This window comes from Callorhinus ursinus, unplaced genomic scaffold (genome assembly GCF_003265705.2).
Source record: "Callorhinus ursinus isolate GAN/ISIS: 27379988/994484 unplaced genomic scaffold, GSC_fseal_2.0 scaffold56, whole genome shotgun sequence".
Lineage (NCBI taxonomy): Eukaryota > Metazoa > Chordata > Mammalia > Carnivora > Otariidae > Callorhinus > Callorhinus ursinus.
The window spans coordinates 2,477,295-2,500,100 of NW_027397118.1; the positions used below are offsets into that span (position 1 = coordinate 2,477,295).

At 36.8% G+C, this 22,806-nt stretch overlaps 1 protein-coding gene across 3 annotated transcripts in view; it reads left to right on the plus strand.

Moving 5' to 3' along the window:
* RPGRIP1L (RPGRIP1 like) overlaps window positions 1-22,806 on the plus strand; it is a 91,714-nt gene that overhangs the window by 47,912 nt on the left and 20,996 nt on the right. For all 3 annotated transcript variants that reach the window (XM_025852442.2, XM_073884352.1, XM_073884353.1), the window contains 6 exons: window positions 2,186-2,564; window positions 6,452-6,642; window positions 6,751-6,834; window positions 10,809-10,910; window positions 11,860-12,010; window positions 13,089-13,162. In XM_025852442.2, the coding sequence (XP_025708227.1) occupies window positions 2,186-2,564; window positions 6,452-6,642; window positions 6,751-6,834; window positions 10,809-10,910; window positions 11,860-12,010; window positions 13,089-13,162 (981 nt within the window). The remainder of the gene's footprint in view (window positions 1-2,185; window positions 2,565-6,451; window positions 6,643-6,750; window positions 6,835-10,808; window positions 10,911-11,859; window positions 12,011-13,088; window positions 13,163-22,806) is intronic.

Consider the following 22,806-nt stretch of genomic DNA (forward strand, 5'->3'; position numbering starts at 1 on the left):
AGCAGCATTTCCCAAACTGTGTTTCATGTAGTCTTAATGGCCATACTTCCAAAAGAATTCCATGATCCAATGAATGCAGAAAGCACTAACGTGAGCAAAGTGAAATAGGGTCCTTGACTTCTCATGTATAATAAGAATCCCAAGAGGAAAGTTTAAAGTATGCACTTGAGTAACAAAGGGATAAAATATAGTTGAAACATTTTGGAATGTCTGCTCAAATCATAATTATCATTTTTCATTTGGACCACTGTCACTCCCAGTCTTTGGGGATTTATGTCTGATGGTCCTGTTCTCTCCCACTCTGCTCAATTATGACTAATGATTCAGGGGTATCCACCTGACCCCAGTTAAGCCAATCGGATTCTGCTTTCAAGAGAAAGCAAGACTCTCCATGCTTGGAACATGTAAAATTGAGAGCTGTGGGGCAGCCATCTTCTACCATGTTAACCAGCAAAGGAAAGAAAATGGGTCTGGAGAGAAAGAATAATGAGCAAGCATAAAGAGAAAAATGGCCACTAGATCGAGTGTAAATTCTGGTGGTTTTCCAGTCCTGTTACCTTCCTCAGGCCCACGCACATTTCTGCTATACAATTCCATGAAATAACTATATGGACTTGCATTAACATCTCTTTTTGTTGTATTTGCTAGATGGAATTAGTTTCTATAATTTTCAGTTAAATAACCATGACTAATATAACACTGATTCCCAAACTTAAGAAAGAGTGACACCTGTTTCCCAGAGATCATCTTTCTGGACTAGTATTCTTCAGAACAGACATTGGGAAATGCTGTTAATTGAAAAGAGAATTAAAAATAGACCAGGTTATTTATTTAGTTTTGTAGTTTAATTGTTTTTAGACTCCCATTTTCTGGCTTGGGTGAGTCATTTGTTGGAATTCCAGCTCTTGTGGGTAGATTTGGAGTGAGAAGCAGAGGGGGTACTTTTTAAATCATTCCACTCAGCATTCTATAGCTGAGTACAGGTTTCTTCTCAGGTTTCTCCTCTCCACACCACCAGATGTCTCTACTGAGGACATTATGAGTTTGGGTCTATTTTGCCTTCTCCAGTAAACTTCGCTGGAGTCAAAGGTTCCAGATGCTCAATCCAGATTCAGAAATGCAGTGAAAGAGGAGCCCCTTTGTGGAAAATAGAGAATTCTCCAACACTAAACTAAACAAGGCCCGGGAACACTAACATTTCTTTGTCCCAGGGCATCAGCTATGGTGGGCTTAACAAGTTAATTAGGGCAATTTTTTGTTAAAACACTTATGCACCGGCTACGTGAACAATAGTTTCATAAGGGGCCATAGAGTAGCTTCTAGTTCTGCTTTATAATTCCTTTCACTCATCTTTCTTCTTTTTCTTTTTTTAAGATTTTATTTATTTATTTGAGAGAGAGAGAATGAGAGATAGCACGAGAGGGAAGAGGGTCAGAGGGAGAAGCAGACTCCCTGCTGAGCAGGGAGCCCGATGTGGGACTCGATCCGGGAACTCCAGGATCATGACCTGAGCCGAAGGCAGTCGCTTAACCAACTGAGCCACCCAGGCGCCCCACTTTCTTCTGAAATGTCCTCCCAATCCTAACTTGTTTTTGCCGTCCAGTGCTTATCTCTGACCCTGTTCTCTTTTTCTTATATTAGTTGAACTTCAATTTACTGGCTAATCTTAGGCCATGTATCTGCGTCCCCAAACACCATTGGTTGAAGATGGGGGCCAACCCAAATATAATGAAAGAATCTCTCTGGGTGGGCTCCATCAAATTCACTGGATTCTTACATAACAGTGAGTTATGATCACAATAGCTGGAGTGGTTGAAGGACTAGCTCTTAATAAAATTGTGACCTAGAGGACATTGTCTTTGGATCCATCTGTTCACTTTACTCATTAGTTATTAAATAGAATTAAAGAATATCAATTCTTGGTTTTATTTTGTTTTAACAACAGTCTCTACATGTATGCTCAGTCATCTATATTTATTGCTAATAGCCCAAGATCAACTGTTCACACATGTTCTAGGAAATATTAGTTTTGACTAAGAATCAGGTCTTTTACTGAGAAATTCACTATGAAGTTGAAATATACAGCTTTTTGTCCATTTACAAAATTTTTTTTGCTTGGGATTTAGCAGCTGCTATTTATCTTTTCATTGTATTATTACTATAAGATAAATATTTTTTTTTCCAGTCAAGTCAGCAAGCACCCAAAACTGCTCAGCTCAGTTCTACTGATTCCACAGATGGCAACTTAAATGAACTTCATATTACAGTCAGATGTTGCAGCCACTTGAAGTCCCGAGCAAGCCACCTTCAGCCACACCCATATGTTGTATACAAGTTTTTTGATTTTGCTGACCATGATACAGCCATCATTCCCAGTAGCAATGATCCACAGTTTGATGATCAAATGTGTTTCCCAGTGCCAATGAATATGGATTTGGATCGATACCTTAAGTCAGAGTCTCTGAGTTTTTATGTATTTGATGATAGTGATACTCAAGAGAATATATATATAGGAAAAGTCAATGTGCCTCTGATTTCATTGGCACATGACAGGTGTATCTCAGGTAAGCATATTTATTGAGTCTATGAAATTGTAAAAACAAACCTAAATTATATTTCCGTTATGGATATGACCTTCCTAAGGTTCTCAGATAATCTTAAATGTTGGGCCTACAGTTTTTTTCCTATTTTCTTAGTAGTTGTTCTACAGATTACAATATGTATCTTACCAGTCTAAAATTAATGGTGACAACTCCATCAAAATATAGAAAGTCTGCCCCAGTATAATTCCATTTCCTCCCCCCTCCTTTGTGCTATTATTGTCATATATTTATGTAAAGAATGCCTATATATGTTACAAATCCAACAATACAATGTTATAATTATTGCATTGTATAACTTTTTGTCTTTTTTTTTTTTAAGATTTTATTTATGTAATTGACAGAGAGATAGAGCCAGAGAGCACAAGTGGAGGGAATGGTGGAGGGAGAGGGAGAAGCAGGCTCCCCACCGAGCAGAGAGCCTGATGCAGGGCTTGATTCCAGGACCCTGGGATCATGACCTGAGCCAAAGGCAGACGCTTAACCATCTGAGCCACCCAGGCACCCAACTTTTTGTCTTTTAAGAAAGTCAAGAGAAGGGAGAATATCTATAATTATAGGAGACTTTCACATTAACTTGCGCGTTTACCATTTCTGGTATTCCTTTTTTTTTTTTTTTCCCTCCATTTCTGGTATTCTTTATTTCTTCTTATGGATTTGAGTTACTGTCTGGTGTTATTTCCATACTCCAATATAACTCCATTGCCTCTCTCTCCTTTATGCTGTTATGATGATATATTTTTTATCTTTATAAAAGTTCAACAATATAATTTTACTATTGTTTTATGCAATTGTCTTTTAAATCAGTTAAGAGAAGAAATGACAAAAAATATATTTACACTGTCTTTCATAATTACCTATGTGATTACTTTTATTGGTCTCTGTTCCTTCGTGTTGATTTGAGATCTGGTATTACTTCCTTACAACCTAAAGAACTTCCTTTGATATGTCTTGTAACTCAGGTCTGCTGGTAATGAATTCTCTTAATTGTTATCTAGGAATGTCTTTATTTTGCTTTTATTTTTTGGAGGATAGTCTTGCCAGGTATAATGTTCTTAGTCATCAGTTATTTTTTTTCTTTGGCACTTTGAGTATATCAGATGACTAATTTCTGGCATGCATTGTTTCTAATGAGAAATCAGCTGTTATTATTATGGTTCCCTTGTACTTGATACTATCTTCAATATCTTCTTTTTAGTGTGTGTGTGTGTGTGTATGTGTGTGTCTATGTATGGCCTTAAACAGACTATGATGTTTATGATGTGGATCCCACTGTGCTTATCCTACTTAGAATTTGTTGAGCTTTATGTGTAGGGTACTGTTAGGTACCAAATTTGGGGAGTTTTCTGCTGTTATTTCTTCAATTTTTTTCTGCCCTTTCTTCCCTCTTGGATTCCCATTACATGTACATTTGTGTTTAATGGTGTCTCACATTCTCTGAAGCTCTATTCATTTTTCTTCATTTTTTTTTTCTCTGCATATTGGATAATCTCTGTTGGTCAGTATTCAAGTTCACTGGTTCTTTCTTCTGCCAGCTCAAATCTCCTATTGAGACCCTCTACTGATTTTTTTTTTCATTTTAGTAATTGTAACTTCAACTCCAGAATTTCTATTTAGTTCTTTCTTTTTTATAAAATTTCTCTTTATTATATTATTTTTTATAAATCATTGTCATCACAGTTTAATTCTTTAAATATCATTTAATTTTTTGAACATATTTATAATAGCTGTTCTGAGGTTTGTGTCTGTTAAGTGTAATATTGAAACACTGACAGAAGGTGTCTCTTGATGGCCTTTTTCCTATGTGTGCAGCATACACTCCTGCTTCACATGTGCCATGATTTTTTTGTCATTGTTTAAAACTGGACATTTAGGATACAGTATTATAGCAGCTCTAGATTTCAATTGTCTCCTACTCCACAGGGTGGTTCTCCTGACGTTTTTGCTTGGCGATTTGCCTGAACTAATTCTGTATCTTCCTCTCACTGTACCCACTGATGTTTCTGCTAAGTTTTTATTTGTTTAATTTTAAGCTTGAGTCAGCGTAGTTTAGTGGTCATTGATTGGTAAGAGGTTGTACTTAAACACCTTGAGCTAGTAGGCTTCCACTCTTTGTCTGTGGATTAGTGTACGGGTTGGGTAATGAGTTTTCAAAGTTCACGCAGTCTACAGGTCTCATGTTCAGCCAGAGAAGTAGCTTATTAGAGTCTGTTCTGACTCTTACTGTTGTTACTGAGTTTCTATAGATTCTCATCAATAAATGTTCTCAATTTGTTGTACACCTTTGTTCAATTTCTAGAGCACTTAAATGGTTGGGGTTTTTTTATCATTTTGTCCAGTTTTATCATATCATTCTTTTTTTTTAAAGATTTTATTCATTTTCTTAATTGACAGAGAGAGAGCGAGAGAGGGAACACAAGCAGGGTGAGGGGCAGAGGGAGAAGCAGGCTTCCCGCCGAGCAGGGAGCACGATGCGGGGCTCGATCCCAGGACCCTGGGATCATGACCTGAGCTGAAGGCAGTCGCTTAACTGACTGAGCCATCCAGGCGCCCCTTATGTCATTCTTTTTGTAGAAAGGATTTACTGAGCTCTTCACTCAGCCATTCTAGAAGTCCCACCTGTGCCTGTAGTAGAAGTTTATCATCTCCTTATATTCCATCTATATTCTTTTGTTCTAAAGTCTAGAGTTGTTTTGGGGCACCTGGTTGGCTAAGTCATTAAGCATCTGCCTTGGGCTCAGGTCATGATCTCAGGGTCTTGGGATCAACCCCGCATCAGGCTCCCTGCTCCGCAGGAAGCCTGCTTCTCCCTCTTCCGCTCCTCCTGCTTGTGTTCTCTCTCTCGCTGTGTCTCTCTCTGTCAAATAAATAAATAAAATTAAAAAAAAAAAAGTCTAGAGTTGTTTTGTTTCTCTTTCCCAGCCAGCCATTAAAAAATATATCAAACACTTGAGGACCAAGTAAAAGATACTACTCCTAAACAAAAGTTATACTTGAAATATAGATTTGTTTTTTTCAAGTCTGGAATGTTTCATACTGAAAAATTTAGTGCAGGGGCGCCTGGGTGGCTCAGTTGGTTAAACGTCTGCTTTCAGCTCAGGTCATGATCCCAAAGTCCTGGGATCGAGCCCCGCATCAGGCTCCCTCTTCAGTGGAGAGGCTGCTTCTTTCCCTGCCCCTCACTCTACTCGTGCTCCCTCTCTCAAATAAATAAATAAAATCTTTAAAAAAAAAAAAAAAGAAAATACAATGACTAAAATTTGTGACTCTGTATTACAGTTGCAGCTAGGTGATACTTTTTATTACTGTTTTAGGCAGTTTGTCTATTTTCTGGACATTTTTTGTTGTGCTGCTATTAATTTGGAGTAATTTAACAAATCCCAGTAAAATATATTTAAAATTATGATAAAATTATGTGGTAATATGAAGACTTCCTTAGATATATAAATTATTTGAAATTGTGAAGTTTTAATATATTTTTCTATAGAGACAAGTCTTTTGCAAGAATATTTAAGGCAAAAGGAGATTGATACTTGAGCTATAACCCAGATAATGTCTTAGAGGAAGGCTAAGAATTCTGAATAATCTCTGAATTTAATTTCAGTGAATTAAAATATTTATGTTAATTTTCTCTTCTTGGAATCAGTATTATCACTAAGGCCTTAACTTCTGAAAGGAGTCTGCTTCAGAGATGAACCTATCATAGATTATTTTGTCTTTATTCTCTAAGCCATTTGAGGTGTGAGTAAAAGCCAAAATTATTTTTAAAGTTGTGGGTAGTTCTTCTTTAATTCTTATGATAATAAAACTTCACTCTAGCATTAATTAAAATTATTTTTGTAACTTGACAGGAGTGTTTGAGTTAACAGATCATAAAAAGCATCCTGCAGGAACCATCCATGTTATATTGAAATGGAAATTTGCTTACCTTCCACCCAGTGGATCTGTAACAACTAAAGACTTAGGAAATTTTATACGCAAAGAAGATTCAGAAGTTGTTCAAAGAGCACCTCCGACATCCTCTGTTAGCACAGTAGTTGTTGTGAGTAACAATGACTTTGAATTTATTTTAAAAAGAAAGAAAAAATGGTTGTAGTTTTATCTAAGTGTATGTTCATCATACTCAGTTTGACATATTGATTTATCTTAGGTACCAACACCAAAACCAAGACAGCGTTTAACACCTGTAGATAAGAAAGTGTCTTTTGTGGATATCACACCACAACAGAGTTCTGTAAGTAGTAAACACTGAAAATACTGATTTTTCTCTCTCATACCAAATATTTTTTTTTTAAGATTTTATTTATTTATTTGAGAGAGAGAGAAAGAGAGAGAGCACGAAAGGGAAGAGGGTCAGAGGGAGAAGCAGACTCCCTGCTGAGCAGGGAGCCCGATGTGGGACTCAGTCCCGGGACTCCGGGATCATAACCTGAGCCGAAGGCAGTCGCTTAACCAACTGAGCCACCCAGGCGCCCTCTCTCATACCAAATATTTTAAATAAATGATGTAGGTGTTGTATACCCTACCTGATTTCAGAGGAAACCAGTGAATAAAATACTTCTTTTTCCTTTAATGTTAGCTCTTAATTTGGCACTGTGTATAAATGTTAAGTCTTCTTACTCTGATCTAAACCCTCTTTTGACACCATTTGTAACTCCAGCTACTACCCTGATCCTCTTCCCCCATTTATGGGACGGGAAAAAAAAGAAACCTCTTCAGAAAGTCTTAATTCTGTTTCCCATTCTTCACATACACCATTTCTTGAACTCACTCTAGTCAAAATTCGTCCTCATTAAAACCACTCTTGCTAAGTTCACAATGACTTTGACTTTGCCATATCCAGTAGTCAGTTCTCAGTCCCCATCTTTATCTCCCAGTAACATTCAACACAGTGGAATACTTGCTCCCTCTTCACTTGGCCTCTGGGACACCATGCCTTTCTAGATTCTCTCCAGCTTTATCAGTTGTTCTTCTCACTGTCCTAGACCATATCTCTCAGTGTAGAGGTGCCTCAGCAGTTTCACTGCAGACCTAGACCTCTTCTCACTCTGTATATACATTCACAGGTCTTAGCCAGTCTCATAGTTTTAAACATCTAGATGCAATCACTCTCATATTTATTATCTTCAGTCTTGATCTCGCTGCCAAATTGCAGATTTATTTTCTCCCCATTTATTTCATATGCACCCGGATGTGTAATAGGAATCTAAACTTAACATGTCACAAACCAAATGTGACTTCACATCCCCCTTCCAAAATGTTTCTTCCATTGTTTCCCATTCTCAATAGATGACGAACCATTCACCCAGTTGCATAGTTATTAAATTTTGAAGGCATCCCTTTGTCATTCTCTTTTTCACATCCTACGTCCAGTTCATCCACAAAACCTGTCAGCTATACTTTCAAAACATATCCTGTATTTACATCATCTCCACTGTCACCACTCAAGTCACCATCATCTCTTTTGGACTTTAAAAAAAATATATTTTCCTTGTAATTGAGATATAACTCTTAAATAGTTAGAGGATACAAAACTTAAGCCCCCAGCTCAATGAATTTTTACCTATGTACACACCTGGGTAAACAACACCCAGATCAAAATATTTTTTCTCGGGGTGCCTGGGTGGCTCAGTCCATTAAGTGTCGCCCTTCAGCTCAGATCATGATCTCAGTCCTGGGATGGAGCTCCACGCTGGGCTCCCAGCTCAGTGGGGAGTCTGCTTCCCCTCTCTGGCTGCCCCCCAACTTGTGCTCTCTCTCTCATGCTTTCTCTCTCAAATAAATAAAATCTTTAAAAATTAAAAAATAAAAATATTTTTTCTCCTCAGAGCTTATGATGATACCTGGCATATACAGTGCATTTTTTATATATGTGCTAAATAAATGAATTCAATAACTATTATTCAGGCCATATTTAACAGCAAACACTTACTGAGTGCTCATTATGTGTCAGACCCTGAACTAAATGCTTTATGTCCACAAACTCATTTAATCCTAAGAACAACCTTATGTCATACTAGAATTATTGCCATTTAAAGATCAGGGAAGTAAGGGGTATCTGGGTGGCCCACTCTGTTAAGCGTCCAACTCGTGGTTTCACATCAGGTCATGATCTCATGGCTTGTGAGATGGAGCCCTGGCAAGTCTTGTTCTCAGGGCAGAGTCTGCTGGAGATTCTCTCCCTCTCCTTCTGCCCTTCCCCTACTTGCTCTCTCCCACTCTCTCAAATGAAAATATATCTTTAAAAAAAAAGAAAAGATCAGGAAAGTAATATGTACAGAGCTTAAGTAACACTCAAGGGCAAAATATTAGATCTGGAATTTGAACATAAGTAGCCGGATTCCTACATAAATAATTATAAATATAAAAAAGACATACATATACACGGAGATGTTTGTTGTAATGTTAGTCACAAAAGCTGAAAATAGTGAATTAGTTAAATGTCCAACACCAGTAAAGTGGTTCATTAAATTGTGATAAATCCATTCATTTTAATATTATATCGTATCAAAAATGTTTACCCAAAGTTTCATACCAGGAGAAAATTTTATGTTGTAATATTAAGGTTTTTTTTAAATATAACAGGATATATTGTATTTATAATTACCACTGTGTAACCAAGAAAGTTTTTTATGTGCATTAAAAATTAATCATGAAGGGGCACCTGGGTGGCTTAGTCATTAAGCGTCTGCCTTCGGCTCAGGTCATGATCCCAGGGTCCTGCGATCGAGCCCCGCATCGGGCTCCCTGCTCGGCAGGGAGCCTGCTTCTCCCTCTCCCACTCCCCCTGCTTGTGTTCCCTCTCTCACTGTGTCTCTCTCTCTATCAAATAAATAAATAAAATTTTTTTTTATTATTTTTTTTTATTTGACAGAGAGAGAGAGCACAAGCAGGGGAAGCAGCAGAGGGAGAGGGAGAAGCAGACTCCCCGCCGAGCAGGGAGCCCGATGTGGGGCTCGATCCCAGGACCCTGGGATCATGACCTGAGCCGAAGGCAGACGCTTAACGACTGAGCCACCCAGGTGCCCCAATAAATAAAATCTTTAAAAGAAAAATCATAAAGGGGCACCTGGGTGGCTCAGTTCATCAAACATCTTGACCTATTCACTCAGGTCATGATCTCATGGGATCGCACTCAGCAGGGAGTCTGTTTGGGATTCTCTCTCTCCCTCTCCCTCTGTCCCTCACCTCACTCACTCACTCTCTCTCTCCCTCTCAAATAAATAAATCTTTAAAGTCAACTTGAAAGAATTTTTTTTTAATTAATCATAAAGAAAAAGGTAAAAAATTGTAAAGAAATCTACTGTTAATGGATATTATCACTGGGTAATGAGAATATGGACTTGTATTAATTTCTTTTGTTTTCTGGTTTATCTTTCCCATTTTCTGTATTGGACATGTTTAATTTTAAACTAGCAAAAATGATAAGCTATATTTTAAAAATAAACATCAGTTTATGAATCCTGGAAAATGGTTGACTATAAATTGATATTTGATACAGTTAAAAAATAATGTTGATCCTAGAAATTATATATCTTTGCATATGCAATATTGTTTAATTACATGAGTAATGTATAATCATCGTGGAAATATTAGAAAATACAAATAAGCAAAAAAAAAAAAACATTAAAAATAAAAATAAATTTCCCCAAATCTATATATCAGAGATAGAATTTTAGTGAATTTCCTTCCATGCTTATTCCCATAGAAACATACACATTGTTTGCATGTTTGTTTTTTAACAAAACAGTATACAACTATATTATTCTGTAACTAGCATTTTTTACTCAACACTGTATCAGGTACTCTCTTCAGTGTCAGTAAGTACAGATCTACATTATCATTTTTTTCATGTTTGCAAAGAACTCAGGTATTTGGATATATACCATATTGTATTTAACCCTATACTGTTGGACATTTGCACTGTTTTCACTTTTTTTTGCAATTATAAACAATGCTTCAATGAACAACAGTTGCAATTCTTAAATTGTGTATATATACTATGATGACTATCAACCATTTTACTGAAATACGCTAACTAAAATTAGGGTCATATGGGTAATATATATATGTGTATATATATATATACAGTAAATATATATATATATAGGATCTATATATATATAGGGTTTATACATATGTATAGGATTTAATAATAAAGTAATAAATACAAAATAACACATATGCATGTTTTCACATCAATAAAAGGAGATACCTCCTCCTCCTGAAGATGTGAAGGAAATGTCATCAGTAGTGGAGCATACGCCAGAAATAGAAACTAATATGCCAACTCTTTCACATATCCCTGAGGTATGTATTAAAATTATTTTGAAAGGTTTAACTTGGTTCGTAAAAGACTTTGTCTTGGGGGCGCCTGGGTGGCTCAGTCGTTAAGCGTCTGCCTTCGGCTCAGGTCACGGTCCCAGGGTCCTGGGATTGAGTCCTGCATCCTGCTCCCTGCTCGGAGGGAAGCCTGCTTCTCCCTCTCCCACTCCCCCTGCTTGTGTTCCCTCTCTCACTGTGTCTCTCTCTCTGTCAAATAAATACATAAAAAATCTTTAAAAACAAATTACTAGAAGTCCTAGCCAGAGCAATTAGGCAAGAAAAAGAAATAAAAGACATCCAAATCAAAAGGAAGAAGCAGGGGTGCCTAGCTGGCACAGTCAGTTAAGCATCCATCTCTTGGTTTGGTTCAGATTGTGACCCCAGGGTCCTGGGATCGAGCTCTGCATCAGGCTCCCTGCTCGGCGGGAAGCCTGCTTCTCTCTCTCCCTCTGCCTGCCGCTCCCCCTACTTGTGCTCTGTCTTGCTCTCTATATCTCTGTGTCTCAAATGAATAAATAAAATCTTAAAAAAAAAAAAAGACTTTGTCTTTGTATTAAAATGGATCAAGAACTCAAAGCATTGATCCTATTTTTGTGTATAACTTCCTGGGGACAGAAAGATCGAAAACATGACCAGTGTTTTAATTATGCTGATATTAGCTGCTAATAAATAGATATGTGAATTAGAGTAATAATGTAAAATTCATTTTGATATTAATATATTTTTCATCCTTGGTTTATAATAATGTTTTCATTTATCTTCATATTATCATTTGTGCAATTTTAGTGATGGTTTTTCTAATGAATCACTTACATAAAATGCCTGTCCATATATTTAAGTCTCAAGCTTACATTCTTTCAGAGTCAGGTGCTTCAGCAAGTACACACATGTGATCTAAGCAACAGTGTTATCAGTGTGCTTGCAATTTCTTCAGGTTTCTCAAGAAAGCAGTGGAGCTAAGGTAAAAGAGAGAATTCAACAAGGAAAAGATGATGTATCTTTCCTGTCTGAGGGTCAGCTTGCAGACCGAAGCTGGACTTCTTCTGAAGATGAAACAGAAATAACTGAGGAATTGGAACCAGAAGGTGATTTTTTTTTCCTTTCTTTAAATTACCATTATTTACTTAATTGTATGCTTTCTTTAATCTGTTAGAGCATGCCTCCTAGGACATCTTCACGTAATAGTGGATCTACTTCGTGATACCTATTTCTTGACTGAAATGGTGGGACACAGTTCAGTGTAGTCAGCTAAAGGCAGGCAGAATTGTTGCACACCTTCTTATCTCAACCTGCAGTGCCACAGTGCAATCCACGACTACTGCTGACCATGTTCCCGATTTATGTTTTAAGTGGCTTTATGTCCTCTTTGGGTTTTATACTATCATCTGAATTATTCTGGAGAAATTAACTTTTTAAAAATTAAAACTAAAAACTCAGACAAGACAACTCTTAACAGGATTTAATTTATATAAATATCTAGACAAGGCAACTATAGCAACAAAGCATTTGGGTGGTGCCTAGGGAAGGGCGAATGGGAATAGAGAGATACAGAAAAAGAGTAGTTTACAGGGGGCATGAGGAAACTTATAGGGTGACAGATGGGTTCACGATCTTAATTGTGGTGATGATTTCACAGAATTCTGCATATGTCAAAATATCAAATTTTGCTCTTTAAATATGTGCAGTTTTTCATATGGCAATTTTTCCACAATAAAACTGCAAATTTTTTTATATGTTTCTAAATGTAAGAATTAACTTGAAACTAATGATGTAATGTATGGTGATTAACATAACATAATAATAAAAAAATAAAAATAAATAAAAAGGGAATTAACTTGATGTTTGCACAATGTAATTGGTTAGGCTGTTAGAAAACACCTCTTACCCTGTCCTTCTCTTTAAAGAGATTATTTTTTAATTTCAGAGCAAGCTATATTTTTATTATCTTTGTTTCTACTAAAACTAAACTTGGAATTTTAAGTCATTTTTTTTAATCTTTTCTAAAATATAATGTAAAAGTAAATATCTTTGCTGCTAAGAAAGGTCTAGACATGAGTATCATATTGTCCTTTTAAGATTATCCTTATATTTCACTCCATTTCATAAGGTATAAATATAATTGGTTTAACAGACTTGAACCACTAAAATTTTATTTTTTAACAGATGAGGAAGACAGATCAGCATCTGACAGTGATGAGTGTATTATTCCAGGTCATATCTCCAAGAATATCAAACAGGTCAGTAGCTTGATGCCAGCTAGAAATGTTGCGAAATAAAGCTGCTTTTCATTCATAGTGTATTGGTCTTTGCATATGAAAATCTGAAGGCAAAAATATTTCTGGGAAAATTTTATGTATCCTCACAGTCTTACCCATGTAATCATCTAGTACAAAAAAAAATTCATATGTAGTTTCATTATGTAATGGGTCATAACTTGTGTTATTTTTGCTTCCATGTTAATAATACCTGATGATAATAATCAGCAGCAGCTTTAATAATTACTTGCTAAAACCAGTTGACATCCCTGACTCCTTTTCAGAAGGATTGTACAAAGATGTATTAAATCCAATCTGAGGGGCACCTGGGTGGCTTAGTAGTTTAAGCATCTGACTTTGGCTCAGGTCCTGGTCTTACGGTTCTGGGAGCAAGCCCCTCGGCAGGCTCCCCACTCAGCAGGGAGTCTGCTTGTCTCACTCCCTCTATTCCTCCCCCTGCTCATGCTCTCTCTCTCTCTCCCAGATAAATAAATAAAATCTTTTTCTAAAAAAATCCAGTCTGAGCTTTAAGAATTCAAAATGGGATATTGCATTTAAAACTCTAAAACTTTAAAATGTGAATTCATTCATACACTAAATATGTCCACTGATAAAGTTATTTCCACCAAAAAATTAAACTGTCATAGAAGGTAATTAATCTTGTATAGGTGTATTTGTTTTGTAGCACGTTGCTGAAAAGCAGTATGTAAAAGGAAATTTTGAAAAGAAAATTATACTTTATATGGAAAGTATACCACTTACCAGAGCATTTTTTTTATTTTAAGGGGGGAGGGGTAGTTTTTATAAAGTAAATGTAAGTAAAGTAAAAAGGCCCTAGCTTTTTCTATTCATCTATGTTAATTTTCCTGAAATGATTAATTGTACTCCTTTTTTTAGAATTTCTACTTTATGGGTAAGAATTGGAATACTTCTTTCAACTCTTAAAATTCTTAGCTTAACCTCTCTGCAGAACAAACCCAAATACAAACAGATGATTGATAAGTACAAGCAGAACAGTTCATCTGTCCAAAGTTTTATTATCATTATTAATTATAATATCACCTGACCCATGGCATCCTGATATGTGGAATCTTTATTGTTCAAAATCAGTAAATCAAGGAAGAAATCTTAAATATGGTTGCCCAAAGACTTTTAATCATAGTATTTAGTTCAATTCTATTTAGCTTTTTTGCTTTATCAAACCTGAAATTGTTAAATTATTTATCAAACTAATGAATAGAAATTCTCTGCTCTCTATTAGAAATTTTTGATGATGGGTATCAAAGGGAAAACGAGCCCCTTGTGTGGAATTTAGCTTCACAGCCGTTTGTATTAGGGTTTTCCAGGGAAACAGAACCAATAGGATATATATGTATAAATATGTACCTCTAAGGAGATTTATTATAAGGAATTGAGTCACGTCGTTATGGAGACTGAGAAGCCCCAGGAACTGTATTCAGCAAGTTGGAGACCCAGAAAGGCAATGGTGTAGTTCCAGGCTCTTAAAACTAGGAGTGCCGATGGTGTCAGTTCCAGCTAGAAAGCAAGCAGGCTGGAGACCTAAGAAGAGTCAGTGTTTCAGTTCAAGTTCAAAGTCAGGAAAAGACCAATGTTGCCTCTGAAGGCCATCAGGCAAGAGGAGTTCTCGCCATTTTTGTTCTCCTTAGGTCTTCCAATTGATTGGAGGAAGCCCCATCCACCTTAGGGAGGGCAGTCTGCTTTACTCCGTCTTCCAATTCAAATGTTAATCTTAGCCAAAAACAGCCAGATGGACATACCTAGAATAATGTTTGACCAGAGGTCTGAAAATCTGGTGGTCCAGTCAAGTTGACAGATAAAATTAACTATCAGGGGTTCCCCGGGTGGCTCAGTCAGTTAAATGCCAGACTCTTGGTTTCAGCTCAGGTCATGATCTCAGGGCTCCATGCTCAGTGGGGAGTCTACTTCCCCTTTCCCTCTACCTCTCTCCCTGCTTGCACTCAGTGCTCGCTCTCTCTCTCTCTGTCTCTCAAATCAATCGATCTTTAAAAAATTTGACGATCACATCATTTTATTAAGAACCGTCCATTCATTACATCAAGAGTAGTAAGCCTGCATGTTTGAATTAGACATTTCTTTCTCATGTGTCAGTAGTTCTTCTGGAAGACTTTGCCTAACTCATCAGGATTTTTGAATACCTATATGATTTAGCCTTTTGAACATAAGAATATGAGAGATGAGATACTGAATCAGTCCTGGGGTTTAAGAAGGCAGGTACTAAGGGATGTATGTATCTGGTCAAAGTACAAACAACACTCATCCCTCTTGTCATAACACAGTGATTCCACGGATTCAGTGTCTGCAGTTTGTTGTCACTTCTCCTAAGGAAGTAAACACAGTATTCTGGTCCTGCCCTCAAGGAACATCTTCATTAATTGGAAGATGTGTTCATGAAAAGTCAAGTAGTTATTCAACTGTTAAATTACAATATAAAACAATGTCAGGTGACAGTACCAATAATTAATGTAATAGATATTTGAGGTAAAGAATACTTAGCTGTTTTCTGGCTCCCCTTCTCATTTTTCAAATGAATAAACTGAGTTCTTGGGAGATAAAGTGACTTGCTGATAATCTTGCCACTAATTAAGGAAGTTCAGAGGAAGGAGAAATTTGAAGTGACTCTTTAGTAGACTTTATGGAAGATATGCCCAGAGCTGGCCCATCTGCCGTCTTGTGGGCTTCATGTCTACTTTTTCTAATTTTAAGCTGACTTTCTCTGCTTTCCTTGTTTATTGCCCAAAGATAGCCATACAAACATGCCCAGCCCCAAGGAGAAAAATCTAATTAGCCATGCCTAGCCTCTGGATTAGGTCCATCTTTATCAGTTCTATACCCTTGATCCATTCAGCTGTGGTCAATCACACAGTAAGAAGGGGTGTTCTACTTTCCCTGTGACATCTCAGAGATGCGGATATATGGTAGCAGAGAGAAAATTATGTGCACTTCTAGCGCAGGGGTGCATATGTGTTTTAGAAGTCAAGAATACACTAACTAGAGCAGCCTTTTTATATAAGAGGATAGAAGACTTTAGATACAAGCTAAACATTTTGGATTTTATCCAATAGATACTAGGGAGACATTGTGTAATGGTTAATTTTATTTTCTAAACATTGTATTCATCATTCAAAAGTAACTTTGAAAGTATAGGAAAATGTTATCTAAATTATAGCATCTTAGACCAAATGATTTTCAGCTGGGGGGAGGGGGTATTTTGTCCCCCAGGGGACATTTGGCAATGTCTGGAGGCATTCTGGATTGTCACACTGGGAGGGACTGCTGACATCTAATAGGTCGGGGTTAGGGTTACTGCCAAACATGCTACAATGCACAGGACTCACAGCAAAGAACTATCTGGCCCGAAATGTCAATAGTGCTGAGGCTGAGAAATCCTTCATTCAGTGGAACCATGTGTATTGGCAACATTGCTAGCATCTCAGTGGAATGGTTCAATGCCCTTGACTAAGACAGAATAAGGAACTTCGATTTAACAAAGATGTTTAGTGAAAGAAAGAACTATCCCTCTAAAATATCCAACTAGTTCTAATGTACACATCTATTTTTTCCTTTAGAATAAACTGAGGTTTTTTTCTTCTTGTTCCTGGGAAAGTAATTTGTGTTACTTTGCTACAGCCTGCTACAGTCTTGACTGCCATTCCAAATGTGATTTATTATAATGGTTTAAGATGCTTTCTCAAATGTGTGAATATCATTTAAAGGAAGCAACTGCTGTAAGCAATGCTTTATGCCTCAGTTGCCCTTAATCACCTCCCACATGCTTTTAAAAATTCTACTTTTAGGAGAAAGTACTAACCAGTGTTTTATGTTAATAGGTGATATTTAGTTGTGTCAAATTATTTACCAAATATAGTAAAATAGTTTAATCTGTAGACATAGGAACAAACCTCAAGAGATCATCATAATCATGAAATACAGTGTTTTCTAGTGATTATACCAGTTTTTCTGTGTGCTACTTTAACAGTCGTTCAATATGAGTCATGGAACCTTTTTTCTTTAAAGTTCACAAAAGTAGTACAAAGAACTCTTAAATGTACTGCACCCACATTCATCAACTGTTACATTTCACTACATTTGTTTATCATTTCTGTTGTCTCTCCTGTGTATGTATATGTGCACCTATGTATGCATATATATATACACATTCTTGCATACAGAATTATAATGAATCATTTCAGAGTTGCAGAAGTCATGCTCCTTTACCCTGAAATCCTTCAGAATAATAATATAATACTATTATTTAATCAACAGTTCTCATTAAAATTTTGCCAGTTGTTCCAGTAGTATAATTTATAGCATTTGATTAATCTGATCCAGGATCCAATCCAGATTGTACACTGTGTTTAGCTTTCCTGTCTCATTAGCCTCTGTAATCCATAATGATGGTTTCAGCCTTTCTTTATATGGGTTCTTTCAGATTAACATATTTTAAGAATCCAGGTCATTTATATTGTAGAATAGCCTTCAATTTGGATTTATGTGATGTTTCCTCATATTAGATTCAGTTAAATGTTTTGGTAGGAATACTGCAAAAGCAGTGCTGCGTCCTTTCCAGTACATCATGTCAGGAGGCACAGGATGTCATTCTGTCCGATTGTTGGTGATGTTAACTTTCGTCAAGGTGTTGTTATCAGAAAACCTTTTTTAAGTTAAAAATCCTTGTGGCTCATTAGTTTCTTTCTTTACCTCTTCTTCAAGAACTGCTTCAGGTAGAAATCTCAGCATAGTGATACATGGCTTTCATCAGAAGGAAGGTATTACTGAATGGCTCTTATGTGCTAATAAGCACATCCTATGTAATATGTCCTTTCATTATCACAGTTCTGCATTCATTAGCATCTACTATATGTCATAAAAGAAGGAGTCCCTGGCTTCAAAGAAGTCACAGTCTGCAGGGGAAACACAATCAATGCATAGTGGTTAGCGCTAGGAGAATGGAACGCACAGGGTGCTATGGGAGCATTCAGGCAGTTACCTAACAATGAGGGACCCTCATCAAGACAGACTTCCTAAAGTCAGTGAAGCTTGAGCCAAGTGTTGAAGATGATTAGGAATTAGTAAGGGTCATGGAGGGATCATTATAGGTCAAAGGAACGATAACTTAAGAATTAGACTGGGGTGCCTGGGTGGCTCAGTTGGTTAAGCGGCTGCCTTCGGCTCAGGTCATGATCCCAGGGTCCTGGGATCAAGCCTTGCATCAGGCTCCCTGCTCAGCAGAGAGCCTGCTTCTCCCTTTCCCTCTGCCTGCCGCTCTGCCTACTTGTGCTCTCTATCTCTCTGTCAAAGAAATAAATTTTTTTAAAAAATCTTTTAAAAAAAGAAAATTAGAGAGACTGTGGAGCATGGCTTTCTGGGAATTCAGAATGGTTTTAGGATGGGCTACGTTATGGTACACCTGTGGAAGCTCAGGAGAATATGCTGAAAAGATAGGCATGTCCTGAGCATTAAGTCCTCTGTGTATCATCCGAGAAGGTTGAAGTCTATCCTGAAGTTCTATGAGCAGCCAGAGAGGGCTTTTAAGGGAGGGGGAAGATCACTTACTCATTAAACAGACATTTAGCATTTGCTGCGTTCCAAGCTTTATTCTAGGCGCTGAGACTATAAGCAGTGAAGAAGAGAAATAATCCTCTTGCTCTTAGGGAGTTTACACTCTTGAATCGCATTTTAAAAGAGCGTGCTATCAATAATGTAAAAAATAGATTAGAGGCACAGAGACTAATTAAAAAGTAATTAGAGAACCCTACTCTGTGGTTATCCCCACTTGATAGATTTTTTTTTTAATTGCCTCTACCCTATAATGTCACAAAAGTGAGACTAGGAGTAGTGTCCTAGATAAGTATCATTTATGCCAATTACACTGTGAATCTGAATTACCTGCTACACTGTGTAAACACTTTTAAGATCACGCAGTTTTTTTTCATGATTCAGAATCTCACAGCTCCTAGTTATCTCTTAGAAATGTTGATCCTTAAAAGAATCTAACAGATTTCCCAGGACTTAGACATATTACTTGGTTCTTCCTCTTCTCTCCGTGTCTGTGATGTATAATTAATCATGGATTACTTCATTTTGTTTCATTTCATTTACAACATTTATGAGCTTCGCTTTGTCAGAGTGAAATGCTTGTCCCCTCCTTTTCTTTCCAAAGTGGCATAATTAGTGTTAGCATCTTTTTTAACAGGCTACATAAAGTTTAGTGGCCGGATTAAATCAAGTCATTAACATAATGCGCTACCCAATTTGCCCCTATCTCTCTTCGTTTCCAGGACATCAAAGTACCACAGAGCACCAGTGTAATTGGGCCTTGCTGGCCTGTCAAATTCCGTCAGCCTGATGACTGTGCTTCTACTAAAAAGCTTCTAGGCATGATAATTAAGGGGGGGAAGGGGGGAGCCTGAGAAATGTAAAACTTTGGACATTTCCCTATGAATATTTTATTAATTTGAATAATCAGAAGTTAACAGTATCAATTTGATGTATAATACATTGATTAAAAGCCTTGTTTTAGGTCCTTAAAATAGACATCAAAACCAAAAATTTGCATCTGCCATGATATTAAAAAAAAAGAATTAACAATCCTTCTTGCAAAGTATTTCTAGTTTTATCATTTAAGCAATGGAGCTTTCCATCTTCACAACGAAATGTATGGCCATCAATTTACAGATTTCTTTAAGTGCGCCCACAGGTAAGAATGGGAACTCACACACTTAAAGAGCAATGGACTCTTCTGTGCATTGCATATTTACATCTCTCTCTGTTTCTACTAATAGCAGTTTTATAAAAACTGCCATATTCAATTGGACTAAATTACAATTCCACCTAGAAACCAGGTCCTCTTGAGCAATATGAACTGGCATTAGCAGGTGATTGCAGTAATGATCTTCAGCAAAATATGTTTTAAAGATTTGAAGGGCAAAGTGGCATAAAGCAACTCACTACTTTAAGAATTCATGTATTAAAAATCATTAAATCACTTCAGAATTAAATATGATATCCTATCAGTAGGTAAAATAAGTTCCTCCCAATATTTTACATGTGGAAGCTTAACCTATACAGAGTAGGTTTTAAAATATATTTTAGGTAAAACCAGAAATGTTGAATTACTCTCCTGGTAGTAATTGCTTCCAAAACTCTTTTCTATGTTTTGCAACTTAATTATCTCTTACTAATATACTATGGACATCTTTCCAATAGCAGTATACTCCATTTCTTTTAACATATGCATAATATTCCTATTGCACAGCTGTACCATATTGATTTAAGCCCCTTTTGGTGGACCCTTAGGTTTCTACCAGTTTTTTCTAATACAAACATTTCTGGTTAAAATAACAATGGATAAAAATTCCTGCTTCCCCACATCATACCTTTGCCAAACTAATGGTTAAGAAATTATACCTCACTGATAATTTCATTACAAAGAAGCAAAAAAGGGGAAATATTTGTGTATACATACATACTTACTTTTATATGAGCATAAAGACACAACATTTAGGTTTATGTAAGCAAAGAAAATGTCTTAAAGTATGTAATCCGAACACCGTGAGTAGTATCTCTGAAACATGGGTCAGGGCAGGGGTCAGAAAACTATGGCCCATGTGTCAAACCCAACCCTCTGCCTGTTTTTGTAAATAAAGTTTTATTGGAACAGCCACACCCATCACATATAAATATGTATTGTCTGTGCTCTACACTCACTGTACAAGAGCTGAGTATTTGCAACAAAGACCATATGACCTGCAGTGCAAAAAAAATATTGGCAGTCTTACCCTTTACAGCCACAAAAATTGCCAACCCCTGAATTAGGAGGAAACAAGGAACTTTTATGCTTTACTTTTTAAGATTTATATTGTTGGATGATTTTTAACGATGAGTGTAGATTGCTTCTAGAATGTAAATAATTTGTAAGCTAATTCTGTACTAAAATGTTAAATAATAACTAAAAAACAGTTTAATATGAATATTATAGAAGCTTTTTTTAATATTTTATTTATTTTATTTATTTATTTATTTATTTATTTATTTATTTGGTAGCAAGCACAAGCAGGGGGAGGGGCAGAGGGAGATGCAGACTGCACGCTGAGCAGGGAGCCCAAAGTGGGGCTCGATCCCAGGACCCTGGGATCATGACCTGAGCCGAAGGCAGACGCTTAACCACCTGAGCCACCCTGTAGAAGCTTTTTAATAAATATCTTAGAAAATAAATATGTTAGAAAGTTATCCTACAAATGTAGGTTGAATTTTTTTTTGGTTTAGAGCAGTGATTCTCAAAATTTGGTCCCCAGACCAGCAGCATCAGCATCACCTGAGAACTTGTGAGGACGCAAATTCTTGGACCCCACCCCAGACCTCATGAATCAGAAACTCAGAGACTGGGTCCCAGCAATCTGTGTGTCATCAGGCCTTTCAGGTCATTCTGGGGTATGCTAGAGTTTGAGAACAATCTGAGGGAAAAGCAGTACTTTTCACTGTGACTGCACACTAGGATCACCTAGAGAGCATTTTTAAATGCCAGGACCCGGCTCCATCCGGATCAGCTAAATCCGAATTTTGTTTAAAGCTCCCCCGGTGATACTAACGGGCAGCCAAAATTGAGAACCACTGTACTATAACATCTGTTTTCAATGATGGTGAAAATGGAATGGCATATCAAAATCACCTGAAATTGAGGGTAATTTTTAAAATTCTCTCCTTCCTTCACATTACTGCCATAGTAAGCCAAAGATAATGTTGGAAATGTGTCATATCCCTCAGGTATATTAGGACAGGAAAAAATATTCCAGCCATTGCTTTAGAACATGTGGTAACAAGCTTCTGTAATTTGCTGACCATTATAGATGCAGTAATCTACATGGTGTGTAAGGGAGACCATGACAATATTCTAAAAATAAGCACTCTTAACCCTAGCACCATTTTTATCTCCATCACTGAAGTTTTCAATATTTATCATATTTGTTCAATATAGGTCTTTCACAGAACCAATGAGAAAAGATAGGTTATTGCCACAGATGAAAGCTGGGGTTTTTTTGGTTTTGTTTGTTAAAAACGTTGTTATCTCAACAGTTTGGGTTTCTCTTCACTTTTATTTCTCCCAAAGAGCAATTATTTTAAGAAACCAAAAACTTTACAGTCCAAACACGTGTGAAGAGTGGATATGATTCCTAATAAGAGGAAGTTTTGGAGCCTAGTGTGAGTTGAGTTTGGAAAAAAAAAAACTTTTTTTAAAGTTTTGTGATGACTCTGCCCACCCCCAGCCTGAAGAGAAATTGTAAGAATCATCATTAACCAGTAGGCACTCCTACCCTACTTACATGACTCTGCCAGTACCAGTGAGTTTGACTTTTTGAACCAACTATTTTGAGCTTTTTTTTAGAGCTCACCCCAATTAAAATTTTGCTCTTAAAGGGCATAGATATAGATCATCACCTACCATTTCCATTTTGTATCTATCATTTCACTATAAAGTACCAAGTTCTACCTACTGTGGCTCCTAAGAGGTAGGCTTTGTTTGTATTTATTTACACACAAACACACCCCACACATTTTAATGTGATAAATATAATACTCATGTAAAT